Here is an 11451-nt window from a genome sequence, read left to right on the forward strand (position 1 = left end):
GTAGTAGGCCTCTGCAGCGCTCTGCCCACTGAGAGAAATGGCCTTCAAGTATGTTGAAGTAGTGGTTGATTTGATCAATCTCAGCTATTTTAACGCCTAGTGCGCTGAGCCGGACTGCGAGAGTGTTGAATTTGGCATTGAAGTCCACAATGCTGGTTGATCCGTCGAATCTTAGGTCGTGGTATTCCCTATATAGGAGTCTCGGAGCACTGGCTGGGTAGGAGCGTACTGTACTCTCAGGCGTTTATAAGCCACGGCGGGGTCGGTCTCGAAGGCGATGGTGGAAAGTGGTCCCTCCCTCAGTGTATTTCGGAGGGTCAAGAGCAGGGCAGCCTTTTGTGGATCAGTAAGTAGACCACTGATCCGGTCTGGGTCCTCTAGAAAGTCAGGGATTTGTAGTGCCCTGAACTGAATCGAGATAGCCTGGTACCACTGTTGGTAGTTCTCAGGCCCTGAAAGGCGCTGTTTTTCAGTAAGGTGAAGGGACTGTTTAGCTAGCTCTTTCGTCGTAAGAGCGCTGAAGTCTATTGCTGAGTGTCCTGAGAGCCCTGTAAATGTAGGGGCTCAGGAGTAAGCGCGGGGGTTGAGGAGGTGGCTGCGGCTGTTGTTGTTCAGCCACTAAGTTGCGTTCAAGCAGTGAAATCACTTGCTGAAGCCGGTTCTCGAGGGCATTGATTTGAGCCTGTAGGCCTTGCAGGCTTGGGTTTGGAGGCGCTGAGGCAGCGCCAGTCAGGGTGGTCCATAGGTTGATCAACGTGTTCAACCATGGTTAGAAAGGTTGCAATGGAATAGCCTGAAGTTCAGTGCTATAAGTCGTCGATTTGGTCGCGGAGGCGCTAATCGGTGATGGGTGGATACTGTCATGCAGCACCTGCGAGCTGCCAGCGAGTAGGCAGTGGAATCGGAGGTCGGTAAGTTGGCTTCCGGGCCGTTTAGTTACCCGGGCTCATAACCTGTTTGTTGCGTTGCCCTATAGGTCTGTAATACAGTACCTACAGGGGAGCTACAGCGAACTATGCGCTTGTAGCAGTGCGTAGCGGAAGCTGGAGAAAAGGGGATACGACAGCAGTGCTGAAGGAAGCAAGACCACTGTTATCACAGTGGGCAAGACGCCACAGTACAGAGGCTTTGAGTGCTTGTACGTAGTCTAATACAGAGGCTTTTAGTGCATGTATGTCATTGGCTTATATTCTTGCTTATGCTTATTCTATATACAGGATTGAGAGGAGAGGAGAGGTCTACTTATATAAGTGTGCTGGCCTTCCAGCAGGCTCTGTGTGGGGCACTGGGCCCCATAGAGTAGCAAGGTATTCTGTGGGACAACTAAGCTATGGATGGTATAGCTAATGTTCTATGGACTTCGATATCCTTCGACAGCTGACAAACCTTCCTTTGATGTCTCCCGGGTAGGTTTGTAGGGAAGAAGTTAGACCTTCCCAGTACCTCAACACCTGAGTCTTACCTGGCACCTATTATGTGCCACACATTAACACATCCATATTGAAACTTTATACCTGTGTATGATAATGTGAGACGGTGTTTGACTACCTACCTTTGATATTTCATGCCCTTCAACTTGACTTCTATTTCCCAGAGATTTTGCGCTACCCTGGGTGTTCTTTTCCTCTTAGTTTTAGCGGTTTAGGAGAATGGCCTGGCTACTTATGGAGTTGTCCAATGCCCGCGGGGAAAGTGTATTTACCGTTCAGATGTATGTACCGCCTCTAACACATTTTCTCCCCAGATCTCGTTTGCTTTACCAACGCGCACGTACTGCTTACTTACAAGGTCGTCACCGACAGCCAGTCCGCCCTGTTCTACTCAAGGTAAGATTCATCGCTCAACACTCGTGTCCATCCTGACCATCACTGACATCATACCAGATCTGGCGACCGCGTCCAGAGCTACCAAGGTCACCATCCACAAGTCCTCTTAGGGCTTCATCGACAGTCTTAAAAGTCTTGGTCCACTCGAGGTAAGTAAGAGTTTTCCCTCGTCGCTCACGTTCCTCGCTAACATGTATGCTAAATCTGAAATCCCATCACCAGTCGAGCAGCTCCAACAATGCTTCCTGGATCCAACGCCACTCCGGGTGACTGCCCCACCCATGACAACTCCTACAACTGCCCGCCCTCTTGCGACAAAGGTGTTCCCGGCGACATGATCAGCGGCGAAGGAGACATCGTTCAATTGGACAAGATGTACAACCAGATGAAGACCGAGAGAGACGCTGCCACCGCTGAGGTTGCCTACCTCAAGGCCAAGGTTGCCAACTTGGAGAAGTCCCTCGAAACCAGCAATGACAATATCAGCCGCATGGAAAAGGAGAGAGACAACGCGGTTGCCCAGGCCACTGAGAACAAGCAGAAGCTCGACATTGGTTTCGCCGCCTTCACTAAGCAGTTCACCAGGTTAAGAAGGGGGGAGCCGATGCGTTTGCTCAGGTCACCCAGCATAAGCAGAAGCTCGATATTGGCTTCGCCTTGCTCACCCAGTAGTTCAAGGAGACCGAGAAGCAGAAGGACACCGCAGTCTCTGATGCTACCAAGAACAAGCAGGAGAGGGATACCGCTGTCGCTGATGCCACCAAGACCAGGGAGAGGCTGGATGGCAGTTTTGCGTACTTCACCAGGATGTTTAGCGACATGAAAAAGGAGAGAGATCTGGCTAAGAAGGAGAGAAACGTGGCCAAGAAGGAGAGGGTTGTTGCCTACAAGGAGAGAGATTGGGCGCTCGCCAGAGCCGGCAAGGCCAAGCATATCCTGGATAACGACAATGCCAGTTTCATCAAGCAGCTCGACGAGGTGAAGCTAGGTATTGAGGACGGCAAACAGGCCCTTGAAACCGCAATGGCCAAGTCCGATCGTGAGATGAAGAAGATGGAGGAGTCTTACAACGAGAAGGCCCAAGAGGTGGAATCTTTGGAGGGCGAGGTCGAGGCCTTGAATCGTCAAATTACTGATCTTGTCAATGAAGCGGCTTACAACAAGAAGACAACCGTCAACGGGGTCGGCTGGGATCTTGTCGAAGGGGATTATCCTGAGTTATTGTCCTCAAAACGCCCTCAGCGTCATGGTCTACCGATGGCCCATCTGTCACAGCGCCTTCTCAACATTTCGGTAGGCGCTCAGAAATCAACATTCTGCCAAAATATAGCCCTGAGAGCCGTTCATGTTCCTGCAGGTCTCTCGCGTGATTTTAGCGCTCGTACATATGTATTCAGGGGTCTGTCATCAATTTAGCGAAGTCTAGGTAGTGTGGGATCAATAGCAGTCACAGCCAGGTGCTTTCCCCCTGTGCTCGTGTGTAATTGATTATGTTGTCACTTCCTCATTCTACCGTTTCTCCAGCAGCAATCGCTGCCAGTGTTCTCCCGTGAATGCATGTGCTCACGTATTCTCAACCCATCGATTGACTTTTCGATTTTGTGGAGGTCTTCCGGCCTGCTATGGGCCATGGCATCCATCACAGTTACCGGTCATGTCAAACAGCGGGTTGTTCTGTAGAATACCACATGTATTGGGCTGACCACTGTGGCTGTTGTTGAAAAGGTGGGCTTGCCCTGCAGACTCTGTTGACCTGAGAGCATCAGTGATATTAGCCTAGGCCCACACCTGTATATTCACTTGACGCTCGCCGGTCCCGCACGACACAATTCACTTGAAACCACTCTATCTCCATTATAAAGCAGTCTCTCCGCAGCCTCTCTCTCCGCAAAAATTTCTTTCCTCCCTCCACCAATATCCTCGGCCTGTCTGACAGTCTTCCCAACACCCGCTCACCCAAGTCAAGTCTCCCACTTCACATCACCTACAACCATCACTGTCGCCATCAACAGTTGTTGCAATCAGAGCCAGCTACTAGGAACTTCAAGGGTCTCGTTCAGATTCATTCCGCGCTTCCCTATCAAAGCTACGAGTCGTAACCAAAGGTACGATTCATCATACATCACTCATTTCCATCCCCACAGGCGTTGACACCGTCCCTACCCAGATCTGACGGCCGCGTCGAAAACATCCAGTAACAAGCCTTCATAGCGCAAAAATCCCAGGCCGGCTTTGTCGACCACCATCGAACCCTTCGTCACGCGAGGTAAGTCTTCCTTCTCTTCATTCATGTCAACCACTAACGCCTCTACCAGATCCCACAGGTCTCCAGTCCGGAAGCATTTCTTCGTGGTTCCCGATGCCTCACGGTCTCGCCAAGAATATGGTTGCCAACGCTGAAATGGAGTGGGCTCGTAATGAGGCGGCCATGGCCCAAGCCAGGTTGGAGCTCAGAGAGGCCGAGGAACGTCAGGCCATGCTCGAATACGACCTCAACACCTGGCCCGATCCCACTCAGGCCCACGAGGGCTGGCTTCCGGTGGCTGTTAACGAGATTGAGCGCGGAAATCAGTACATCCTACGGCTTCAGCATCAACTGTCCAGTGCGGAGGCTAGCCTTGATGTGGAGCTCCGGCGCAGCGCGCTTTTGAACATGGTACGTTGACACGACTCGTCGGAAAATTCTCTCCCCAATTCACACAAAGTTACTAATCGTTGGCTTGGCAGGAGCTCGAGGTCTTCAGAACCAAGCTTGAGGCCTCCGAGGTCGGTAAAGAGACCGCCTCGACCACCTGCAAGGGTGAAGTGGCTCGGTTGAAGGGTCAATTGGCCAAGGTGAGAGGCGAGAAGGACGCTGCGCTCCAGAAGGCCGCTGAGAGCGACAAGGCTCTCCTGGCCGGACGTGCCAACTTCACCAGGAAGTATAACGAGGTGTCGAAGGAGAGGGACACCTTGAAGAAGGAAAAGGAGGCTGCACTCGAGAAGGTCACCCAGAGCGAGAAGGCGTACCAGAATGGACGCGTCGGTGCTATCAAGCGGTACAACGAGGTGTGCAAGGAGAGAGACGAGGCCAGAGAGGCGCTCAAGACCTCCAATACCGGCAACCTCAACCAGGAGATTGCCCAGCTGAAGAAGGAGAGAGACGCGGCTCTCGCCGAGGTAGCCAGCTTGGAGAAGAGACTTGAGACCAGCAAAACCAACTTCACCCGCAAGTACGCCGAAGTGCAGAAGGAGAGGGATACGGCCGTTGCGCAGGCTTCGAAGACCAAGGAGGAGTTGGACCGCGGTTTTGCTAAGTTCACCAGGCTTTACAATGAGGTCCAGGCACAGAGGGATCAGGCCATCAATGAGAGAGACGCCGCCAAGGATGAGGTGGCCAAGGTCAGAGACGACATGAACGAAAATATGGCCGCGATGAACGTTCAGCATGCCAACCACATCAAGCAAGAAAAAACTCATTACGACTGGGAGACCGATGTTTCCTTTCACTGAGGATAGCTTCACTGCGGTGAACGTCTTACTCTCATTTGACACCGCGCCAATTCCATAGCAGGTACATCGGGAACCCATCAGACTTCGGCACCTTGCTTTAGCCCGGAGACACTCATCATTCACCTTTGTTGCCTAGATAGCGCTGGGATTCTCTTCCCTGAAGATGGTTGAGGTCATTGTTTTCCCATCGATTGGGAGTTCTGTTAGTCTAGTCAGCTTAGTTCTAGTAGTGGTATAGGTGTATTACTTTTTACTGTTATGTTTCTTTCTGTTGTGTATATGTCCAGCTCATAATCTTGTCTCCTCGTCATTGGAGATACATTGTTTCGATCTCTTCAATATCTTGGATGGGCGACATCCAGATACTAACTGTTGAAGGCTTCGATGGTCTCGTTGGACAATGTGAGAGGGAAGTAACATCCAGTCCTCGATGGGTCACTGGCATCAACCCTGACCTTAGATATCCGTGGCAGTGACAAAAGTGCACACGTTGCCAAGAACCAGCTGCCAAGAGTGGTGTCGCTGAACCCAATTCAACCCACCTGTTTTGATCCAGCATGCTCAAACGGGCTGCGTGGTGCGAATGAGCAAGGGATTGACTCAGTCCTGGTAATGCAAAGATGAGTAACCAGGAGAAAAACATCCATCTCGAGTGGTTATAAACCTCCTCTCTGGGTCTTCCTTGATTGGCCTCTCATTAATGCACCAACAACCGATCGCCCATTTCTCTCTATCTCATTCCCTCAAGATACTGTGGAAGATGGAATCCAATAACAACCCAGCAAAGACCGCTGCCTCTCAGGTCGCCCAGACTTTAACCTCGATCAACGACATGGACAAAGACCAGACTATCCTCGCGACTCAGAGGCCAGGTTTCAGCCCTTCAGGAGCTCACCCGCGCTCATGCCGAAATAGAGAAGATTCCCAGACACACACACAATCATCAAATCGCAGGACTAACGGAATCTCGCAATGCATACCTCGCGCTGGTGTTTGACGCCAACAGGTAAGTGAACTTACACCAGATCGTCAGAGAGGAGACCAGTTCGCTGATTGACAACGCCAACGAATGGCAGGCAAAGGTCAATGAGATGGAACGCCGAGTCCTTGTGGCGGAGGCTCGGAATGAGAAGACCGAGTCGACGGAATGGCTGGAGGACAAATACAGGGATATGGATATGAGAGCGTTGGATGCGGGAAAGAAAACGTTGGATGCGGAGAGGAAGTTGGCCGTGCTTGAAGAGGCTCGACTGCGGGGGAAGGTTGAAGAGGCGGCTAAAGTGCAGCCATTAACAGGTATCATGATTCCAGCAGGGTCGGGATATGGAGGCTGTGACAAGGGGAAGATAGAGGGAGTTGAGTCATTCACAGGTTTGCTTCGTCTTCCTTTTGGAAGGGACATCAGGGTAGGAGGAGTAATAATGACTACCTACATGCATGAATGACAGCGTTTTTACTTAAGTTTGTTCCGCGTGCGTGTAGCTTGACCAAGTTTCTCTGTCTGACCATGTGTGTCAGACAGATCAACAACAAATTCATGCCAGCCCAATGTTGTCTTGAACATAACTGATCACCTTACGCAACAGAGAATGCAGTATAAAACCGGCCACCCCTGATTTGTAGCCATCATGCAACGTAGCACATCAAGCATTGGTAGAATCAACGACGGTTACATGATGAAAAGCCAAGAGTCCCTGAGCATCTTCGTATTACTTCCATGCTTCGTGGTATTCCGTCCTTGAAATCCCCGTCCCAATTGCTACGGAGCCGTGACCGCAGTGTGGTTGGTGGGATACGAGGGAAGAGTGATAGGAATAATGAAATCCACGCCAGGTTACCTTCCAACATGTATATATAGCGGAGTCCGACATCCTGCACCAGACTCGTTCCTCTGTTCATCTATCAACATATATGCTATGATCTACATTCCTTTCTCTTGGTGGGCCAAGTCCCCACACCGATCATCCAGTGTGCCGTACTTACATCGTGAAGCTGGTCACTAATATGACACAAGAGGTAGCTAGGATGCAAGCATGGATAGGTACCTAGCTACCTACATGGCAGCTTTAATCCCAGAGTTGCAATTCGTCCACAATCAAAGTGATCTTGAAGATCCCAACAGTATAGAAGTCCATTCCTCTATGTTTCCAAGTCATTACCTTCAAACCTACCATTTAATATTTTTATCGCTTATCTGCCCCAAGCTCGATCCTTACCTACATCATTTCTGAAACACACATGTCCACTTCCATGCCCTTGGCTGGATATTACCAAGCGCCCTCAGACGCAGCTGGACGTGGCACCCGAAAGATCAGAGGTAGCAGAGGGGGCAATCGACGTCTTGAAGTGAAGATTGGAACATATCACGAAAAGGGCGGAGGGGACGGGGGCCGAAGCTGGTAGGATCAGACTCCTTTTGGCGGAGACTGGTTTAGACCCCTCCGACGCGATTATGGACAATTTGTTGGGGAAGATGTTGACACAATGAAGGAAATGAGAAAGGCTCCAGGAGCGAAGCGGGCAGATGGACACTAAGTACATGGACCAGTCGCAGATCACACTGAAGACTGGACACCACCCAGGCACTGACCGTAAAGAAAGGCTTGCCCCTGACTAAAATAACAACAGCAAGTTGATTTTTGAATCTTGGTTACAGTGCACTTGCAGCTAGGTAGATATGCTCTTCGCAGCCAGATCCCTTGTTCAGCTACACATCATCCATCTACCCCTTCACAATCCTCTTCCACCAAATCTCGGATCTGGCCCCCGCCAGAGTCGTTATCACAGAGATTGTCAAGTACACCTCCCCATCTTGCTCAATGACAGTGTAATTTCGCCTCTGAATTTGTCCCACGAAACGTGGTATGCTTGCCGTTGTCACTGGGCCATGCAAGACCTGTCCACTGAACTTCGTCAATGGTACCGAGGTGTTGAGACTAAACGGCCCCGCATATGATAACGAGGTCTTGCCGATCAAAGCCCAGTCATCAATACTCCCGCCGGTACTTGGTGGCCATTGGATGTCGGGAGGACGCATGTCTGGCTCCATCGAGTTCATGACGGCGGACATGTAACCGTAGCGGGTGTATGTGATCAGGCCGGCTGGCTTCTCACCCCACGGGTCGGACACTTGAGTGCCGTTTCGCCATCTGAGTGGATTAGTGTGGTGTTTTAGGTACACAGGGATTCGGTCGTGGAGCTGGGGCTTACTGGGTATTGTTGAGGAGGGAATAGGTTCCCGCGAGAAAATTCATGATTGCCTGTGTTTTCATTTCGATGGTGGGTTGGGAGTAACAAGACCACAACAAGATATATCCAGGCACCGTCCGGGGATAGATATAAAGCATCACTCGGGATCTGGGTCTTTCCCTTGACATCTGCCGTTCCACTCCCCTTTTTGTTGCTGACCCCCTCTTCGCATTCGCAGTTGTGAATTGCGCATGGCTGCGGCGAGAAGCACGGATTGGGTTTAGACCCACCGGCCGGAAGATTGGGAAATCTCACCTGGCGTTGCTGTGGGCAGGTCAGCTACCCCCTGGAACAGCCCCTTACAATCTGCAAATATTAGTTGTGTGTTGCAGTATCTCATTCTCTCACGTTACACATGGTGTGTTGGGAAGAGATATAACTGGCTGAACCGCGAAGATGACATTTTAGTGGAAGGGAATCAACGTGCCGGATTGCTAGCTTTTCTTTGGGTCCGGTGCGACCGCGTACCCTTCCGAACACACCGGACACTCTGCGAGGTCCTCTTGACTCCTGAGCCTTATGACAGCGCCCCTCTTTGTTGACTATTAGTCCAAGTAAACCACCACTGGTAAGGAAGTTCAGACTTCAGTCTGCGACAATACAGAACTCTGTGGTCGTGGATCGTTTGACTGAAGTTTGAGGAGGACGGCGGCTTGAGAACCTCACAGTAGGTAAGAGAAAGTTTCTATGCAGAAACCTGAAGCTGAGGCATCTCCGAGCATGCCCAGAACAATGAATTCGAGGTCCGAACCATTCCGGATAGTGACTGGACACAAAGCCTTCTCTTGGAGCCAATACAAACACGCAGCAGCAGAATATTTGCTTACTTTATTCCCAATTCTTTCGTTCTTGTGGTAGGATGATGGTTGCAATTTATCGTTTGGGTTCTCCCAACAGGCGGGGCGTCACGAATAACTAAACACATCCATGATGTACCTTGTGTCAACAGATAAGCCAAACAATACCAAATTTTCTCACCAAAGGCTAGGTAACCAAAGCTACTGCGTTCTCCACAAGAGTTTCAAGCCATGTGTTTAAGGAATAGACCACGCGTAGTTCCGGTAGAAGCTGAAGGGGAACCTGTTCACCTTGGTTCAATCTTTGGGAGCCCAGGCCGAGGTGACCGGTGTATCCGCTATTCACTGACATGTCGGCGGCGAGAGGTAAATAAGACAGCTACCGGGCTGTTCTCGTTGAAAGTAGATATATATATATTGTCTCTTCACTGAAAACCATCTTCCTTCCTTTTTTGTATTTGATATCCGTCGTTTAACTCCGGCAGCTTCGAAAACAGTTTTGTGTCAACAATTGCCCTATCGTCTACCTCTCACCGCCTTATCATTAAATTCTTCTCCCGACAACCCAAAAATGGCCAACAAGTCATCGAGAACCATGGCCTCACCATCTACCTCGTGGCCGCGCGGACGTGCTCTCCGTTGAAAGAGAGCTGATCGGAAAATCAGGTATCATCGGTATTTACCTGAGTTGGCAGTGAGCCTCTGGGGGCCGGTGAGTGAAGATCAGGGTGCTGCCAAGCGGCAAAGTGGGAATTCATCAGAGAACTGCCGCTAGCTTTGTAGCACTGCGTCGTGGTTGTGACACCACGGTCAGCTGGCTCACGGTATGTTCTTTTTCGCAGTCAACTCGTCTGAATTCAAGGTGGAGTGGATGCCCAGCTAGCTCCGTTGCGGCCGTTGCACTGGAGCCGGCGCGGCTGAGCAGATCAACCAACAAGCAACATGACCCATCATTCCCGCTACTTCAACTGCAGTCGGTTGCTCCGTGGAATGGAGGAGATTGACCAGCCTGAGAGCCTCACTTGCTCCAGCCCAGGCTGTGATATCATTGCAATACCATGAGTCCCACGGCACGATATTCATTGATAGGAACGCCCGGGCCACCGCATCAAGACTGCTCCTGCCCAGGTTCACGCTCAGGTACTTAATTCCCATCTGTCCCCGGCCGAAGACATGAATCTTCTCTTCCTCGACCAACTACTCCCTCCCCCGACGCTAGACTACCTTCACATCATCCCTCAATCAACACCACAACATACCACCCAACAATCAACATGAAGGTCTTTGCCATCATTGCCCTCTTCCTAGGCGCCATCAGCGCTGGTGTGGCTGCCCCAGCCGAGCCCACCACGACCATTGACCTCCCGCCCCCCGCAGGCGAAACCAATATTATCTGGAACCCCAACGCGACTGACGAAAACAACATCACGGCCAGCAGCGGCGACGCGCCCAAGTGGTTCTTCGAGATGTTTGAGGCTACTGGCATCAACTGCAATGATAAGAAGTGGATGACTGTCAGACTCAACCGATATGGCACCTTCTGCTTCAGGACCGAGATTGATGTTCGCCGCGTGCGCGTCGTCAACTCCGGCGGCTGCTCCAGTATGTCAAATATCCTGAACGAAACCTCACCATCCATGTGTTGAACTGACAAATGTGTGATAGCCACTTACTTCTCTGATGAGAACTGCACCAATGATCCCCAGCACGTCGAGGTGCCTCTTCACTGTGTCGGTTATAGTGGCGGGAATTTGATCAAGTCTGTCGTTGTTGCTTGCTAAATGGGCATGGCGCCAGACCACACCACGGCGACATCACCCACGAGGGGAAAGAGCGCAGAGAACTGGTGGGATGCGAAATTCTAGTCGAGGGAAGGCCTGTAGTCTGCGAACCCTGCTGGCAGAGTTATCTTGGGGAGGAGCAACCGGCAAAAAGACACAAGCATTCATCTCAAATTGGTCTCGTGGTAACCTTATCGCTTCCGTTGTTGCGTGATGCTTCGAGTTGTCATCGCAATGCGTATGTTTTGTGAAGACGTTGATTTAAGGTTATCCGCAGTCAGGACTATCCTTGTTTCGTGTCGAGTG

The 11451-nt window shown here is 50.9% G+C and overlaps 5 protein-coding genes across 5 annotated transcripts; 3 read left to right on the plus strand and 2 right to left on the minus strand.

Annotated features, from left to right (window-relative positions):
* Nucleotides 1–1649: 1649 nt before the first annotated feature.
* On the plus strand, nucleotides 1650–3242 carry QC762_405765 (uncharacterized protein; the record flags this gene model as incomplete). Its single annotated transcript, XM_062890027.1, has 4 exons — nucleotides 1650–1711; nucleotides 2049–2265; nucleotides 2313–2325; nucleotides 2596–3242. The coding sequence occupies 4 exons, from the start codon at nucleotides 1650–1652 to the stop codon at nucleotides 3240–3242; spliced, it is 939 nt and encodes a 312-aa protein (XP_062743949.1).
* Nucleotides 3243–4418: 1176 nt separating this feature from the next.
* QC762_405760 (uncharacterized protein) lies at nucleotides 4419–5255 on the minus strand (the record flags this gene model as incomplete). The annotated part of the gene is made up of 1 exon (XM_062890026.1): nucleotides 4419–5255. One exon carries the CDS (start codon nucleotides 5253–5255, stop codon nucleotides 4419–4421), a length of 837 nt encoding a protein of 278 aa, XP_062743950.1.
* A 1154-nt stretch (nucleotides 5256–6409) lies between these two features.
* On the plus strand, nucleotides 6410–6763 carry QC762_0071190 (uncharacterized protein; the record flags this gene model as incomplete). Its single annotated transcript, XM_062883741.1, has 1 exon — nucleotides 6410–6763. The coding sequence occupies one exon, from the start codon at nucleotides 6410–6412 to the stop codon at nucleotides 6761–6763; it is 354 nt and encodes a 117-aa protein (XP_062743951.1).
* Nucleotides 6764–7737: 974 nt separating this feature from the next.
* QC762_405740 (uncharacterized protein) lies at nucleotides 7738–8780 on the minus strand. Its single transcript, XM_062890025.1, has 2 exons — nucleotides 8529–8780; nucleotides 7738–8467 (listed from the first exon to the last, which is right to left on the minus strand). The coding sequence occupies exons 1-2, from the start codon at nucleotides 8693–8695 to the stop codon at nucleotides 8041–8043; spliced, it is 594 nt and encodes a 197-aa protein (XP_062743952.1). The 5' UTR covers nucleotides 8696–8780; the 3' UTR covers nucleotides 7738–8040.
* A 1412-nt stretch (nucleotides 8781–10192) lies between these two features.
* Nucleotides 10193–11303, plus strand: QC762_405735 (uncharacterized protein). Its single transcript, XM_062890024.1, has 2 exons — nucleotides 10193–10966; nucleotides 11030–11303. Exons 1-2 carry the CDS (start codon nucleotides 10639–10641, stop codon nucleotides 11143–11145), a joined length of 444 nt encoding a protein of 147 aa, XP_062743953.1. The 5' UTR covers nucleotides 10193–10638; the 3' UTR covers nucleotides 11146–11303.
* Nucleotides 11304–11451: the final 148 nt, after the last annotated feature.

Source organism: Podospora pseudocomata, chromosome 4 (genome assembly GCF_035222375.1).
Source record: "Podospora pseudocomata strain CBS 415.72m chromosome 4, whole genome shotgun sequence".
Classification (NCBI taxonomy): Eukaryota; Fungi; Ascomycota; class Sordariomycetes; order Sordariales; family Podosporaceae; genus Podospora; species Podospora pseudocomata.